Source organism: Marmota flaviventris, chromosome 2 (genome assembly GCF_047511675.1).
Source record: "Marmota flaviventris isolate mMarFla1 chromosome 2, mMarFla1.hap1, whole genome shotgun sequence".
In the NCBI taxonomy this organism is placed as follows: domain Eukaryota; kingdom Metazoa; phylum Chordata; class Mammalia; order Rodentia; family Sciuridae; genus Marmota; species Marmota flaviventris.
In genome coordinates this window covers 179,132,555-179,148,792 of record NC_092499.1, presented here as the reverse complement: position 1 = coordinate 179,148,792, position 16,238 = coordinate 179,132,555, and the positions used below count along the sequence as shown (strand labels likewise).

Genomic DNA, 16,238 nt, shown 5'->3' with positions numbered 1-16,238 from the left:
GGTAACTTCCTCCAAGGACCCCAAGGTTACAGGTTTACAATAGAGAGTGGGTTTGAAGCAGCTCTGCCTGACCTCGAAGCCTCTATTTAAGTGACCATCAGATTTCTCAGCAGCTGGGCTCACTTAAGGAGTCCCTAGTTCCACCTCCTCTGAGGAATTCCACCGTCCCTTTCTGCAGGGCTGGGGATGGAACCCAGGGCCTCATCCTCGTTAGGAGAGCGCTCTGCCTCGGAGCCTCCCCAGCCCAGTTCCTGCTCTTCAGACCAAGCAAATGAAGACTTCAATTTGCCAGTGACTGGAGCACCGAACTACTTTGTCACCTCCCTGCTAAGCGGATGGCTCTTTGGTCTGATTTGTGGATACCCTTGCAAGTCACCTAATATCGGAAGTCACCCAGCCACAGTGAGCATCTCAGACCACACTGACAACCCCAAGTCAAATTCCTGCCCTGGAGCTCCTGACTGAGGGTGTTGGAGCCTGATTTCCACGTCAGCATTGCTGGTCTCCTAGGGAAGCAGAGCAAGTAGCCATTCCCAGCCCATGAACTTGGCCAGTTCTGTTTCTAAGATCCCCTCAAAATGATGCTAAGTGCAGTCTGCCAGTTTCTGTCCCACAGTGAGGAAGCTGGCATCCTTGTCACCCAGAGCAGTGGGGGACAGTGAAGGGACACGTCTCACCTGGGTTTCTCAAAGTCTCAGCAGTGTCTTGGTCTCCTCTTCCTCTCCTGGGTGCTTCTGCCAGGGGAGCAGCCTCTTTTATAGCTTGGGGATCAGGAAATGGGAGATTGGATGATGGGTTTCAAGATAGTTTAGAATTCTTCAGTGTGGTTGTGTCTTTCAGGGCTCTCCAAAACAAATAATTGCCAATCACATTAGCAGGTGGGTCAGTTAAGCAATTTGGTTCACAAGTTAAACAGAAAAACTTGAGATGGGCTGTTACTCAAGACTTCGTGGTTTCATTCACGCAGCAGAGGTTGGGAACCCATGCTCCCAGGTGACCTGGAAGATCATGTTTGGAGCTCCAGACAGGGCAGCCAGTTAGAGCCCAGGAAGGGACATCCGTGTCATCTCTTGTCCCCTCTCCTTCACTAGTCTGACTCTTTTTCTCTAATTGGAGAGCTCTTTCTACTCCTGCAATGTCAAGTGTCAAACTGCATCAGACTTCTCCATCTCTGGGGGTCTCTCCGTTCCTGCCTGGGGTTCTTCCATTTTCTGAGCCCCTGGTGCCTGATGGTCATGTAATTGCACATCCTCATCAGAACCTGGGAGGGGGAGGTGACTGTTCCTCCTTTTGGGAGGGAGAAACTGAGACCCCGTGGGGACACGTGACCCAGAGAGCACATGGCACAGTTAGACCTCAACTCACTAGAAAATAACAGCAATTAAAAATGCCAACAGGGGGCTGGGGTTGTAGCTCAGTGGTAGAGCATTTGCCTTGCATGTGTGAGGTCCTGGGTTTGATCCTTAGCACCACATAAACACAAATAAATAAAATAAAGGTATTGTGTCTGTCTGCAACTAAAAAAATAAAAAGTAAATAAAAAGAGTGAATGTTCGAAAAAAGAATAATGCCAATGGCTAACACTTGTGAGTTTTTGCCACATGCCAGGGACACACAGCCCTGGTTGAAGTGGGAAGTGAGCTTTTACGTGGGGGAAATGGGTCTCAGAGTGCGAGACTGATGTGTCCAGAGTCGCCCAGTTGACATGGGGCACGGTGTTCACAGTTGGTCCTTTTCCTTCTAACTGGGCTGAGTGATGAATGTCCTATCCCCACACTGCTGACCATTGTGGCTGCCCACAGTGGTGAAGTCCATTCTCTCATGCTTCCCATTTTTATGTTCTGGAAAATTCTCTCCAGGTTCCCAGGCCTGAGGAATCCTGCTGCATCCTGGTCTCTCCCCTGCCTCTTCCTGCTGCTCTTCCCCCAAAGAAGCCTCGGGTACTTGTCTCCTCCACCTGGGCCTTTGGAGACTTTGCAGATGGAGAAAGAGGGGGGAGGAGAGGCTCAAGTCTTGAACTAGGAAAGCAGCTCTTGACCTGCAAAACCTGCCACCATAGGAGCAGACGCGGAGAGCGGTGCTGAAGCTTTGGAGCATCTGTGATGATCCTGGGGGGAAACCGAGGCTCAGGGAGGGCACTGGCCTGCCCAGCTGGGCAGAGGTGAAGTCCGACTGTCATTCGGGGCTGTCCAGCCTCTGTGCTCCTCAGGGCAAGTTTGCATGTCAGTCTCTGGTTCAGAAAGCTCCTGCCCCTGATCTGGAGCCCTCCCCTGGGCTGGGACATCAGGCAGCTCTGAGTTCCAGACCCGGCTCAGCCCAGGACCAGCTTGTGGGTCTGGGCAAGATACTTCCCCTCTCTTCCTTTTCTTCCTACTTTTTGTTTGAAAATTGTAGTGGTTACCATGGGCTCTGTCCTCTTAGCAGACAAAAGTGCAGAGGACATTGTTACCGGGTCTCCAGGACTTGTTCACAGTTCCCCTCTCCCTCGCCCATGACCCAGAGCTAACAATGCCCATCTGGGTTATGGGAGGTTATAATTTGATGGAACAAATGTTGTCCCCACTTCGTGCCCCGACAGAGCCAGTGTAGGGTAGCGTAAGGGCATGGAAGTTTCAAGGCACTGATGGGCGGGGCCTGGACCAACCTTCTAAACATTTGGGGCTGAATTTCTGCGGACCTCAGCATCATCACAAGGTGCGTGTTCAACAAGCGCATCCAGGAGAAAGTGTGATGAGCTTACAGCTCCGCGTGAACCTTAAAATGAGAAGAAAATTCGAGAACCCCCAAGAGGCGACGTGAGGAAGGCCCTGAGCCAGCCCAGGAGGGGTCAGGAGGAACACACAAAAGCCTCCTTTGCCAGGGACCAGCCTCCCTCACTGGCCCTGCCCTCCCGTGTTTGTTCTTTGACTCAGGAGCAGGAAGAACCCTGGAGCTGTCCAGGGGAATCATGGTGTTTAGGTTGCAAATCGCAGGCCAACCGTTTCAGATTAGGGAGGTTGAATTGAAAGATGGAGACAAGAAGTTCTCTGGCCCTATTCTCATCTCTAAGCTGTTGATACTTCCTGGTTTGAACTTTCCATTCAGCTGAGCACGTATTTCATCATTTTCCCCTTGGTGTGTGTGTATGTGGGGGGATGGGGGTGGGAGGGACCAAGGGGTGTTGGGAGGAAAGGGAGCCGGAGGGGAATTCACAGTGGCTAAGAACCCAGGGGCACTTAACTACTGAGACACATCCCCAGAGAGCTCTAGCATCTGGCTGTCCACCTGGCCATTTTCTGTGTGACCTTGGCCAAGTGACATTCTCGGAGCCTTGGCATTCTCAGGCGTCAATGGAACAGCAGCATTGTATTCCATGGGTTGCTGTGAGGGCGTAATGAGATGCTCAAGGTGAGCTCCAGCCACACACCAAGTGCTTAATATGGACGTTACTATTATTTTGGGTGGGGGCTATTTTCCTCTGTTTTCACCCTGGATGAAGGAAGGTGGGAATTTTTTGTTTTGTTTTGGTACCGGGGATTGAACCCAGGGGCACTTAAACACTGAGACACATCCCCAGCCCTTTTTTATATCTTATTTAGAGACAGGGTCTCACTGAGTTCTTAGGGCCTGGCTAAGTTGCCCAGGCTGGCTTTGAATTTGCAATCCTCTTGCCTCAGCCTCCAGCTGCTGGGATTAGAGGCCTGTACCATGGACCCTGTGGGAATCAATATTTAATAATTGAATAGACGGTAGCCAAGTAATTAGCAATGAATAAATGACATTGGATAAAAACTTCCCATCCCCCTACCCCCCCACCCCCGCTGAGCCTATTATAAATGAGTTTTCATGTACTCTTTCCAGGGGAAACTGATGCTAAATGTTCATCCTAAAAATCCATTATACCCAAGAAAAACTCGCAGCACACAGGAGGAGTTCAAGGAGTTCTGAAGGCCCCTCCCATAACCAGGACCCAGGTCTAGAGTCAGACTGTGACAGCGCTCCGAAGCAATCCTGGTGGCTGACCCTCACCCTCAGGTGACCACTGTCTTGGCCGGGAGTGTCCTGGGTCAGTTTTGCAGTTTTGCAGCTTCGTGTCCCTGGGAGATGTCCCCTCTCATCTCCGTGCCTGGCGACGTTCACGTGATTTTACGTTTATGAGGCTCATCCTTGTGGCTGTGGGAAGCTGGAGGTGGCTTCGTTGCTACTGAGGGTATCGGAGTCGCTGTCCCACCAGGTCATTACACGTTTTGTTGGTTCTTTTGTGGACATTTGGGGAGTTGTTAATTGGGGGCTGCTGGGAGCTCAGGGCCAGGTGCCTCCTTTCCTTCTGTGCGCATGCGCATTCATTCCTCCCAGGGCGGGTGTGTGGGGGGTGTGTCTGGCTGTAGCTGGTCTCAGTGTCCTGGGGAGGTGGTCTGCTTTCCCTCCCACCAGCAGTGCCAGGGCTCCCTGGCTCCTCCTCCTGCAAGATGTTAATTACCATTTTGGAGATGATGAGTAAAAAGGCAGAATGCAGTTTCCCAAACAGAGCTGGTGAGTCCTGAGACCAGGATCTTCCACTCATTTAACCCTGAACCTGTACTGAGCTCACAGGTTGGGGTGCTGGGAACTCACTGGTCACCGTGTCCTGAGGGGTCTATACCTCAAGGAACTCCTTGGGAGCTGAATCAAATCTGAAGTCAGGTGTCTTTGGCACCAGTGTGTCTACATTTCCACTCTGTCACCCTTTCTCCATAATCAACTCTTTGGATCCCAGTGACCACCACACAGTAGGTGCTCAATAAATATGGGGTGGGAGAATGAGGTGGGGGATCTCAGACCCTCCTGACAGTGAGGAGCAAAGTCACAGATGACCGCAAAAGACAGGGCCAGAGTGTTTTCTCTGGTATTTCTGTGCCTGTGATCACGTCTGTCTGTTTCACAGGGCCACACAGAGGGGACCCGTGCACCCTTCAGAGCTAGTTTATTGTGGAAGAGGACAGGAATTGCCTAAGGCCTGGGGTCAAGTTTCTAGGGGCAGCAGAAGCCCCATGCTGAGGGAGACTTGAGTCCCACCAGGTGGAATCTCTCTGCAGTCAATGGCAGGCAGCTGGAGGGCCCTGGACACTGGTGACTGGAGCTTGCCTGGACTCACGGGTGGCCAAGTTGGTGAGCAGTTGCTTATTCTGTAAGGAGAGGGGACAGACTCAGTCGCCAGGTGACCCCAGGCCCACAGTGCAGGGAACTTCCCTCCCCCAAGGCTGACCAAAGGGTGGGGCCAGGAGACTTTGTGTCAGTCTTTCCAAATGACACCTGATCATTCACTTCTCGTCCTCTACTTAGGAGCCTGGGCCTCGACGAGGGCAAGGGCTGAAACTGGCCACTTTCCACAGGAGCAGGGGGGTCTCAGGCCTGGGGCGGAGCCTGTGCTCCTTCCTGGATTGGGGGGGAGCTCTTGGGAGGATCTAGAATCTGTGGTGTCCTGGGTTTGGGTGACTGGGCGGGGTTTCTTGGTAGGGGATCCCTTCTACAGTCCCAGTTCTCTTGGGGACCATAATGGCCATCATATTAGGTGTTTCTCAGGAAGGTGTCCTTGTTTTTCTGCAAGGTGTCCTTGCAGACACCCTCAGCAGGCCTCTCGGGGGTCCCGGGGCTGGGGTCCTTCTTTCAATACTTGCCAATTCTGAGGGATCCTCCCGGGGTCGACCACGAGGCCTTTCAACAGTTTCACATCCAGCTGCCTGAGGATCTCACCAGTCAGAGGACACACCTGGGCCACCAGCAGAGAGAAGGGTCAGGCCCAGGGCTGGGGAAGGAACACTGGGGTCCTGTGGAGTGTCACCTCCACTGGGTTTCCAGCCAGAACCATGGCACACGAGGCTCCATGGGGCCCATCCGTGCTTTGAACCCCCAGGTCTTATGACAGCTCTGTGAGGTAGGACTATGCTGGTCCCCTTGCTGGACGGGGACACTGGGGCCCAGGAGGCCCTGTTCCTTGCCCGAGGATGCACTGGCTAAACTGAAAATTTCATTGAGATTTTTCAGTTTTAGTGTCCAAGGTTCAGAATGCTCTGCTCAGTTGCTCACGTATCTGTCCGACTCTCAGACTCAGGAGGCCCAGGGGCAAATATGTTTCTCAGACTCACCTGACTTTCTACCAGGTGTGGGATAATTTTTTCCAGGTTCTCTTTGAGGCTGTGCAGAAAATGTTTCATCCTGGGTGGGATGGCCCTAGAAAGAGAGGGAGACACCAGAACAGGTCAGATCAATCTGGCAGCACCCACGCCAACTGCTATGTGGTGAGGACACTTTACAGACTTTCAATCCTCTCTGGTCCTATGTAAGAACTATTATTGTCAGCAATAGCCCAAGGGGAACTCAGAGAGGCTATGTGACTTGCCTAAGGTCACACAGCAGGAAAGTGCAAATTCTGTTAGAACCATATCAGAAGAGCACCCAGAGTTCCTGGTCTTTCTCCACACTGTCCTCTTAGGAATGCCTGGCATAATCTAGATATTCAGTGAAGAAAGGAGCAGACATTCATTGAGTTCTTAATTGTTCAGCTTTCGGGAATTTCAGAGATAAATCATCCCACATCTTGTCCTCAGGGGACAGTCTATTGAGGATGGAAGACTTCTGCATTGAGCTTCATGAAGCTCTAATTTTTGTCATCTTTGCCCCTGTGCCCCTGGGTATTAGGCATGGTACCTGGAACATTATGGATTCTTGAGCAATATATAGGAATGAAAGAGCGATTGTGGGAGGGGGGTGCTTTAGAGAAGACAGATAAGGCCTTTGAGGCTGCCGGGTCGGCATGTGCAAAGGCACGGTGGTATGAAGATGTGTGGTGTGTTGTGGAGGAGCAGGGCCTTTTGAGAGCCTGGAGGGTGGGGGTGGGGGGGCTACAGAATCAGGCAGGGGCGAGGACAGGTGGGGCTTGAGTGAGTCTGGGGGTTTGCTCTCCATCCCGAGGGTGGTGGAGAGCCACGGCAGGTTTTGGAGCACTGGCTGGGCTTCTGATCAGATTTCAGGGTTACAAAGTTCCTCCTGGTGAAGGGGGCAGAGGAGGCGAGGAACCAGTCTGGACCAGTGGGAGGCAGAGCCTGCTCTGAGGGGGTGGCCGAGACGTCACTGCACAGGGACTCAGGAGGAGGCGGGGAAGGGAGGTGTGCAGCTGGGCCTCACTCGGTGAAGACTGTGGTGTGGAGGCTGCCGGGCTCCATGAGGCACTCACCCATCACCAGGTCCCTCCGGCCGAACTGGTCCTTCTGTAGCCAGAATTCCACAGCGAGGCTCATGTGCTCGTGAGTCTTCATGATGTTGTTGTTGAAGGGCCTGAGGGCAGGAGAGAGGGGGCAGGGGACAGGGGGCAGGGGAGAGGGAGCAGGAGACAGGGCGAGGGTGTTGGGGGAGCTGGAGCAGCCCACAGGCGCTCTCTTTGGGGGAGACGGGCACTGTCCACCGCCAGCGCTTCCCCTGTCCCCCCCCAGTCCTTCCACCAAACCCCAGTTAAATCCTGGGGCCAGTGATCAAGAGGAAATTGGCTCTTAGCCAGTGACTTCTGCCCCTAGTGTTGGTGCTGGGGACACACGGCTTCCCCAGGGAGCTACGTTCCTAGCCCCAGTGACTCCCCTGAGCAGACCAGGTAGGAGCCTTTGCAATTCAAAGTTGCAAAAGTTCATCTCCATTTTAAAACCCTTTCCCACTTAGCTTGGGCCTCCCTTTCCCCGGGGCAGTGGATGTTACGGGAGGATGGCAAGGGAGGAAGAGGTGGCAACCAAGCGGCCTTCCTCTCTCATTCACCAACCCGGTGGTGAACTCACGTCGGTTTAAATGAGCAGATGACCTGCCTCCACCGATAACGATTATCATTTCAGTGGAAAAAAACTAAGGCTCAGAGTGATGGGGTGACTCGCCCAAAGTCACACAGTAAGTGTGTTCAGAAGCTGGATTGGAATTCACGTCAGAACCATCTGGATTTCCTAGGCTGCCCATTCCCTCTCCTCCCAGCTCCCAGGTCCCCAGTGAGGAGGACCAGCACCTGGCAGGTGCCATTCTGGAGGACTCACAGTCTCAAATCGATGTCGAATTCAAGCGAGATGTTTGCTGAGAACCACTCTTTATGGAAATGTATCTGGATCCCACCACAGTCCAGCTGAACGTTGGTGATGTTGATGCTGCACCGGTCAAGAGCAAGATCCGCGAGGGTGAGGCCCCAGAACAGGCAGAGCCCTGTCCTATCTGCCCGGGTTCGGAGTCAGCTCCTGTCATAGACGCTCTGAGGGCCGGAGCCGGGTGCAGGGGCCCTGTTCCCAGGGCGCCCTGAGCAGCCCCGTACGGGTTAGGTTGGGGCGACCCCGGGCACAGCTGCAGTGCAAGACCCTGGTTCTGTTCTCGGACGATGCCTGCCCTCTTGGAAGATGGCCCCACCACTCTGCCTGGGAGCCCGAACTCTCACTGTCCTCCACCCCTCGCCCCACATTCCACCCACCCTAATCACGTTGGCTGTTTTCGCAAAATATGTCCTGAGTTTGGCTACTCGTGTTGCTCTCAGGAGGTTAGTTCACCTCCTCCTGAAGTGGCTTCTGTTCCTCCCTGGGCTCCCCTCCACCATCTTGGCCCCTCTGAGGACTCTTCTCCACGAGGAGTTGAGGGGGCCTCGTGCTCCCCACTAACCAAGGGCTTCTCGCTGCTCTTGGAACAAAGTTCGAACTCCACCTCGGACCCCAAGACCTGCGGGGCCTGGCCCTCCCTGCCCCACAGCCTCCTCTCCTCCACCCACACAGGACACCCCTCGAGCACCCCCGTCTCTTTCTACCTCATGGCCTCTGCGGCTACTGCTTGCTCTGCCACGTCCGTCCCCATGTCCCCAGCTCCCCTTCTCTCCATTCAGGTTTCTGCTCAAGGGCTTCAGAACAGTCTCCTGGGTCCGTTCCCTCGAGTGCCTCTCGCCCTGCTCTGTGCATCTTCATAACGTGACTGTCTACCTGACATTAGTGACTTACATTCAGTAGCCTGTGTCACTAACAAGGATGCAAGACCCCAAACAGCGGTGACCACACATCTGTTCTGTAGCTGCTTTCCCAGAACTCGGCCCAAGTCCCCGGATGTAGTAGCTGCCCAGTGAACCAGTATAGCATCAGTTAAAGGAATGAATGAAGGGAGGGGATCGTGGCCACCTGTACCATACGGAAGCCCTGCTGGTAACTGTTGGTGCCCATTAAAATGGAGAGAGTAAGTCCTAGGGAAGGGGCTGGAGGGCAGAGCCAACTGCCCAGTGGTATTGCTGGTGAGCAGCCCTGAGATGTGGGAAAGGCGGAGCCCGCTTCTTGGGCTGGGGGAGGGGGGGGGTTGCCTATGGGTGTGAGCGGACAGGTCCAGTTCTGCAAGGTGAACTTTAGCGACTAAGGACTGTGTATCAGCCGCGTGCACCAGAGCAGTGAAATGCATGCTTTGCAGAAGCTCCCAACGTATCCTGGGGCAGGGACAATTATGGTTCCCATTTTACTGATTCAAGGCTGAAGCTCAGAGCAGGCAACAGCTTTGCCCAGAACCACACAGCTGTCAAGCAGTGGAGGGGGGGCTCAAAGGCCTGACCTAGACCTGACCTCCTTGGACAGCCCAGGTGGTCGCCCAGGCTGGCCCTGGGTCCCCGTTTTGTAGATGGGTCCAGAAGGGCCAGGCAACTTCCCCAAGGTTGGTGACAGAGCCAGGATTTCAATGCAGACACTTTAACCCCGAGCTGTCATTGTGAGTCACCCTGCTCTGCCACCTCCCCAAACAGTCCCTTGCATTGGGTCCCCATCTGTCCTTGTCCTGGGCTTCGGCCTGCTGCCTTCTCTTCTGTGCCTCTCACAGGCCTGCCACCACGTCCTCCCGTCTGCCCTCTGACTCCGAGCTCCATAACGAGTCCCAAGGCCGCGGGGGCCTCAGGCCTCACCTGATCTCGTACTGCTGCTGGATGTTCATGCCGCCGATCAGCCAGCCCACCATCCCGGGGGCCATCCTCCCCGAGACGTTCAGACTGTCCAAGAGGTGGATGTTCTGGATTCGGTCCTCTGCGTTGTGATTCATGAGGCCCTGGGCAATAACTGGAAAAGGACAAGGACCAGTGACATTGCACAGTGCTGTGGAAGAGAGTGGGGCCGGGGGGTCAGGAGGCCTGGGCCGCAGGCTGGGGCGGCCTCTTCCTCTGAGTGGCTGGTCCAGGCCACCCACATTCCCTATCTGTGAAGTTACGCTTTTCAAGATTGAGGTGAGACCCAAAGTCAGACGCTGTGGGGGTCCAGCGGGTGTGGGCCGTGCGGGGGAGACCTTCAGGGTGACAGCGGGAGCTCACCGCAGGACACGCCCATCACCCACAGGCTCCACCCACCACCGGGTCCCACTGAGAGAACCCTGGGTCACCACAGAGCAGCAGCTGTCCCTACCCCCTCCTCCAGGGCCAGCTCCAGGGGTCCTTCCAGGACCCCTCTGTCAGAGATCTGGGTTCAAATCCTGGCTCTGTCACTTCCCTGAGTCTTGGTTTGCTTGTCTGTGTGATAAATGAAGGAAAAACCTCGGCCTCCCAGGGTCCTGGTGAGGAGGACAGAGACCCTCACCGGCCCCTGGCCCAGCAAGTATTCACTGAGCATCTCCTGGGTGTGGGTCCCTGAGCTGGGCACCAGGGACACAAACCAGTTTTCTGTCCAGTCAGAGAGACACACTAACAAAGAGTTTCAAGGAGAGTGCAGCTGTAGGGAAGCCTGCCCTCTCAGCAGTGCTTGTTGATGGCCAGTGGCTGTCACCCCAGTCTGCCTCCTCCCCTCCCTCCCTCCCTTCCTTCCTTCTTTCCTTCCCTCCCGATCCATCCATCCACCTTCTAACCTACCTAGCATCCTGTTCATCCCCCCTCCTCCCACTTATCCGACCGTCCATCCATCCATCCTGTCCTTCCATCTCAGTCCTGATTCGTTTCGGATACACTCTCCAATTTCTGATCCAGATATTGATTATCTGAGTCATCATCGCGTGACACTCACCCTTAGGTTCAAACTGGCATGTGACCCAGACTCACATGAGGTCTCACGGCCCCCGTTCAGGAGGAGGGGTCCGTTCTCCTTCTCCTGTTGGAGAGGAGCGAGCAGCCCACGGCTCCCATGGCCACTGGCCACCATTTTCTACCACACTGGGAACCAGCCTGGGGATGAGACCACACGTTGCAGAGCTGAGGAGGGGGCAGGGTCCAACCAGACGGAAGCTCTGGGCCGCTGGTCCAGCCGAGCCCGGAGCTCGTACCACCTGAACTTGAGTTTTGTGAAATAACTTTCTTTTTTTTTCCACTGTTTACGCCAGGTTGAGCTGCATTTTCTGCTGTTCCCAGCTACGTCCCTGACAGGGACCCTGGAAGGTGAGGACAGTGAGCCACACGTTCACGCTGGAGAAGCACGTTGCACACACTCTCCTCAAGCCTCAAGAACAGCCTTGCACACCAGCATTCTAACCACACCCATTGTACAGATGAGGACGCCCGGACCCACAAACACACGCCAGTATATTTGATGGCCTAAGAGAAACAGAGACCTTTATGGCAAGTCGTAAAATGCCCAGTTTTGATGAGGGGAAATGGAGAGCATCCATAATCCAAGAAACCCTAAGATTTTTTTTTTTTTTTTTTGTATCAGGGATTGAACCCAGGGGCATCTACCCACTGAGCCACATCCCCGGCCCATCTGTTTTTGTTTTGTTTTTTTTGAGACAGGGTTTCACTAAGTTGCTCACTAAATTACGGAGCCTGGCTTTGAACTCGCCATCCTCCTGCCTCGGCCTCCTGAACTTCTGGGATTACAGGCGTGTGCCATCGCACACAGCAAGGAATTTCTGTTTTTTTCTGGCAAGGAATTTCTGAAGGAATAGAAACAATGGTTGAATTTCTCATTTCACAAAAGCTTCTTGCCCACATGGTTGTATGGAAGAGTTCAAACAATTTTTTTCCGTTGAAATAAAGACAGAAATTTTTAAAAAGAGAAAGACACCAAATTCATTCAATGAGGCTAGTATAACTTGTCTAGCCTCAAGGACAGTAGAAAGAAAAAATTGCAAAATAGTTTTACATATGAAAAATGCACTTAAATCCTAATTAAAGACTGGGAAGGAGAAGGATGAGGAGGGGAAGAAGTTAAACAGGGAGCATCAGAACACGGGTAGGAGGAATTAATTCTGGCTTTCTATAGCCTAGTAAGATAAATATGGGTTACAGCAATCTATATTTCAAAATACTAAAAAAAGTATGAAGATTCCCAACATATAGAAGTTATAAATGATTGAGGAGATGGGAAATGTTTATTACCCCGATTTTATCATTACACTTTATATACATATATTGCATTATTGTACTATTCCCTATAACTGTGTACAAATACATATGTCAGTCAAACATTTTAATAAATGGATTTCTACTCTAAAGAAAAAGAAAATTTTGCTAAAATCCTAAAAATCCTATTAGGCAATAAAATCTAACTGTACTTTGTAATTTATTTCAGAATGGCTAGGATGATTCAGCAGCAGAAAATTGATTAATGCAATTTATCATTTAACAGGTTAGAGGGAAAACTGATTAACTATCAGATGCAGAAAGACATTTGTTAAATATCAAGACTGACATGATGAAGAAAAACTCATAAAACTAGGAATTTAAGGCTGGGGTTGTGGCTCAGTGGTAGAGCGCTCGCCTTGCACGTGCGATATCCTGGGTTCCATCCTCAGCACCACATAAAAATAAATAAGTGAAATAAAGGTATTGTGTCCAACTACAACTAAAAAATAGATATTTAAACAAAAATTAGGAATTTAAGAAACTGTCTTAATGCAATAAAATTTTTATTCCAGCCGGGCGCGATGGTGCCCACCTGCAATCCCAGCGGCTTAGGAGGCTGAGGCAGGAGTTCAAAGCCAGCCTTAGTAACAGCAAAGCGCTAAGCACCTCAGTGAGACCCTGTCTCTAAATAAAATACAAAATAGGGCTGGGGAGGCTCAGTCGTTGACTGCCCCTGAGTTCAATCCCTGGTACCCCCACCCCCAAATTTTTATTCCAAAAACCTGCAGAAAATATCTTGCAGAGTGGAGAATTATGGATACATTCCCTTTCCTATAGAGGGCCCTGGCTACAACTCAAGATAAGAAAAAGGCATAGGAAAAATGAGGGACCATGTAAAAACAGATAAAATGGTCACTGCTGATGACAGAATCTTCTAGAGAATCTAACCGAAAAAAATAAGACAAGCTGTTAGAACTATAAAAGGTCAACAAGGCTTTTGCAGGTCAAGTTAATTTTCAAAACTCATCAGTTTCCCCCTCATCTTTACCAGCAACAACCAGAAAATAGAAAATTAGCATTTAATGTGTCAAGAAAAACTGCACATTCTCTAGGAACCAATTGATCAACTCATGCTGAAGACATTTACAGGACTTTAAAATTCTAGGATGAAATATAAAGTAAAATTTTAAAAAATTAAATGATATGCTAAATTTGTGATTGAGTAGTCAGGATTCTTGTGTGGCAACATTTAATTCTAAGTTAACCAAAAAATTAAATGTAACTCCAATCAAATTTCCAGATAAACAGTTTTACAGGAACTCAGTGTGCTCATTTGGAAGAATAAAGTTCTATCAGCTAAACCAGCAGTGCTTGAAGACTTATGTTATTGGTATAGAGATGAATGCACAGAAACAGCATAGAGGACTCGGAAGGGAACCCTCACATTAGGGATTTGGTCTTTAAGAGATGGGTGGGGAGTGCTGTCTCACTCTAGGTACAAAAAGGAGCTGGTTATCTACCTCACAACAGATGCACAGAGTGTCCGGGTGGGTTAGCATCCCTAATCCAAAAGGTAAGACTATAAAGCTATAGAAAAACCCAATAGAGCTGGGCATGGTGGCATAAACCTATAATCTCAGCAGCTTAGGAGGCTGAGGCAGGAGGATTGAAAGTTGGAGGCCAGCCTCAGCAACTTACTGAGGCCCTAAGAAACTCAGTGAGACCCTGTCTCAAAACAAAATGGGGGTGGATGGGGATGTGGCTCAGTGGTTAAGTGCCCAATCGAGAGAGAGAGAGAGAGAGAGAGAGAGAGAGAAGAGAACCCAAGAGTAGAATATGACTGGAACAGTGGAAGGTCCTAAGACTGTTCAAACACAAACCATAAGATGAGACACTGATGAGTTTGGAAATGTTCCTGTTCAGGAAACAGAGTTAATTGATGGCTGTTGAGGAGAAATACAGCCAATCCTCTATCCACTGGTTTCACATTCTCAGATCCACTCTCAGCTGTGGAATGAAAATATTTGAAAAAAAATGTGTCTGTATTCAACTAATTTTTCTTGTGGTTACTTCCTAAACAATAACAGCTACTTACATAGTAACTGCAACTGTTTACAACTGCCTGTGTACTCAAAACTATTTATGATATCTAGTTGACATTGTACTAGGTTTTGTAAGTAATTGAGAGATGATTGGCAGCCCACAGGAGGGGGCTGTGGGTGGGTTCTGCTTTACATAGAGGACTGGAGTGTCTGCAGATGGTGCTACCTGCAGAGTCTGGTCCTGAAACTATACCCGGGGCACTGAGGGATTACTGTATCAACAATGGCTAAGTCTGATAAGGGAATAATGGCAAGAGGATATTAACATCTCAAAATCAAAGAGGATTAAGGAAAAGAGCAGGAAATAAAATAGAAAAAAGGATAAAAAGATAAGAACGGGGAATTCAAAAAAGTCAAGACAGTTGCCAGAATCATGCTGCGATGCTCAAACTTCCCACTCGTCAGTAAAGCCAAGTTGAAACAATCGCCTCACTCACCAGACCCGCAGGTGTTAGCCAGAGGGCACTGTGCCCTGAAACCCGTCTCCTCCCCTCCAGCTTGACAATATTTGGAGATGGGACTTTTCAGGATGTAAATAAAGTTCAATGAGGTCGTAAGGTCGACCCTCATGGGCTAGACTGGGGATCTTATAAGCAGAGGGAGAGACGCCCTGCTCTGAAGGCTGAGCCAGGAGACATGAAGGTGGTAACCATCTGCACACCCTCAAGGGAGGCTGTACCCAAATCAACCCTGCCAGCACCTTGAACTTGGCCTTCCAGTCTCCGGAACTGAGAAATAAATGTCTGCTTTCGAGCCCCTCTGCTACGGGTCTGTGGACCTGGCAGACAGTTCCCCAACAGTGGGGAGCGGGGAACAGGTTTGCTGTTTATTACTGGAGAGAAACAGTGTTGAGCGGCACAGCTGTTCTAGAGGATTCGGTCGTCAGAATCCAGCCTACTTCTGCTTTAGGGTGCAGGCGTCTTCCTTCTGGGCCCCTGAGAGAAATTCTCCTGGGGTCCAACAGGGACGTGGACAAGGGTGTTCATCTCTGTGCAGCTGACAACAGTAGGGATCAGAGAAGCCTGAGTGTCCCCCCCTGGTGTGACCACCAGGTAAACTGAGATAGAGGAAATGGATGGACCTCTCTATGCCGCTGAGGTCACATAGATGTCACCACCGCATTCGGAGTGGAACCGCAAAAACCAGAAGGAGCTACGTGTGGCCCAACGGATTACGTCAATCAAAACGCTGCTTGCAGGGAACAGGCATATTGGAACACAGATGCTCAACACACCGGGTGCCTGCCAAGGACACCGGGGGATGGCATTGAGGCTAAGGGACAAAGGAGGAAGTACCAAAATAAAACAAGAGGGACCTTGGAGTGAGTGATTTCACGACCGGTGTGACATGCTATGAATTGACAAGTGAATAATTCAAACTCAATTTTCTATACTTGAGATTGAGGGAAATAAAAGAAAAAATTAAGTGACCCGAAGTCCCGCCCCCCACCCCCACCCCCCACCCCCCTCACACCCCCACCCCACCGTGGACGGTGGGCAGAGCCCAGGGCTGAGCTTACTTCTGGCCAGGGTGGACTTGCTGTCTATGCGGGCCGTGGCCAGGCCAGCCCAAGGCTGCTCCTGCAGCGCCAAGGCCCAGGCCAGCAACGCCAGGAGGACGAGGAGCCTCCAGAGTGGCCTCATCTTGGGTTCTAGGACCTGCAGGTGTCAAGAAGGGTCAGATGGGGCCCGGGAAGATGGCTGTGCGGGTGGCCACGTGGATGGATGGGCACATGGCTTTCTGTAGGAAGATGGCCCCAGAGCTGGCCCCCAGCATGCCGTGGGGAGGTGGAGAGTGGACTCGACAGCGGCAGGCGGCTGGCTCACATGGCAAGGGTGGAACGCTGGGCAGGCCGGAGCCCCAGGGGGCTTGGTTGCCTGGAG

The 16,238-nt window shown here is 51.5% G+C and overlaps 1 protein-coding gene across 1 annotated transcript; it reads right to left on the bottom strand.

Moving 5' to 3' along the window:
- Nucleotides 1–5,584: 5,584 nt before the first annotated feature.
- Nucleotides 5,585–15,998, bottom strand: Bpifa3 (BPI fold containing family A member 3). The gene is made up of 6 exons (XM_027945123.2): nucleotides 15,875–15,998; nucleotides 9,899–10,049; nucleotides 8,028–8,135; nucleotides 7,144–7,293; nucleotides 6,105–6,189; nucleotides 5,585–5,728 (listed from the first exon to the last, which is right to left on the bottom strand). The coding sequence occupies exons 1-6, from the start codon at nucleotides 15,996–15,998 to the stop codon at nucleotides 5,585–5,587; spliced, it is 762 nt and encodes a 253-aa protein (XP_027800924.2).
- Between the last annotated feature and the right edge of the window lie 240 nt (nucleotides 15,999–16,238).

Excerpts from the sequence above, each read along its gene's own strand:
- Bpifa3 (XM_027945123.2), bottom strand. The coding sequence starts at position 15,998 with ATGAGGCCACTCTGGAGGCTCCTCGTCCTCCTGGCGTTGCTGGCCTGG. Across the intron at positions 7,294-8,027 it reads TTCGACATCGATTTGAGACT|GCCCTTCAACAACAACATCA; the intron begins GTGAGTCCTCCA and ends TCCTGCCCTCAG. Across the intron at positions 6,190-7,143 it reads CACACCACAGTCTTCACCGA|GGCCATCCCACCCAGGATGA; the intron begins GTGAGGCCCAGC and ends CTCTCTTTCTAG.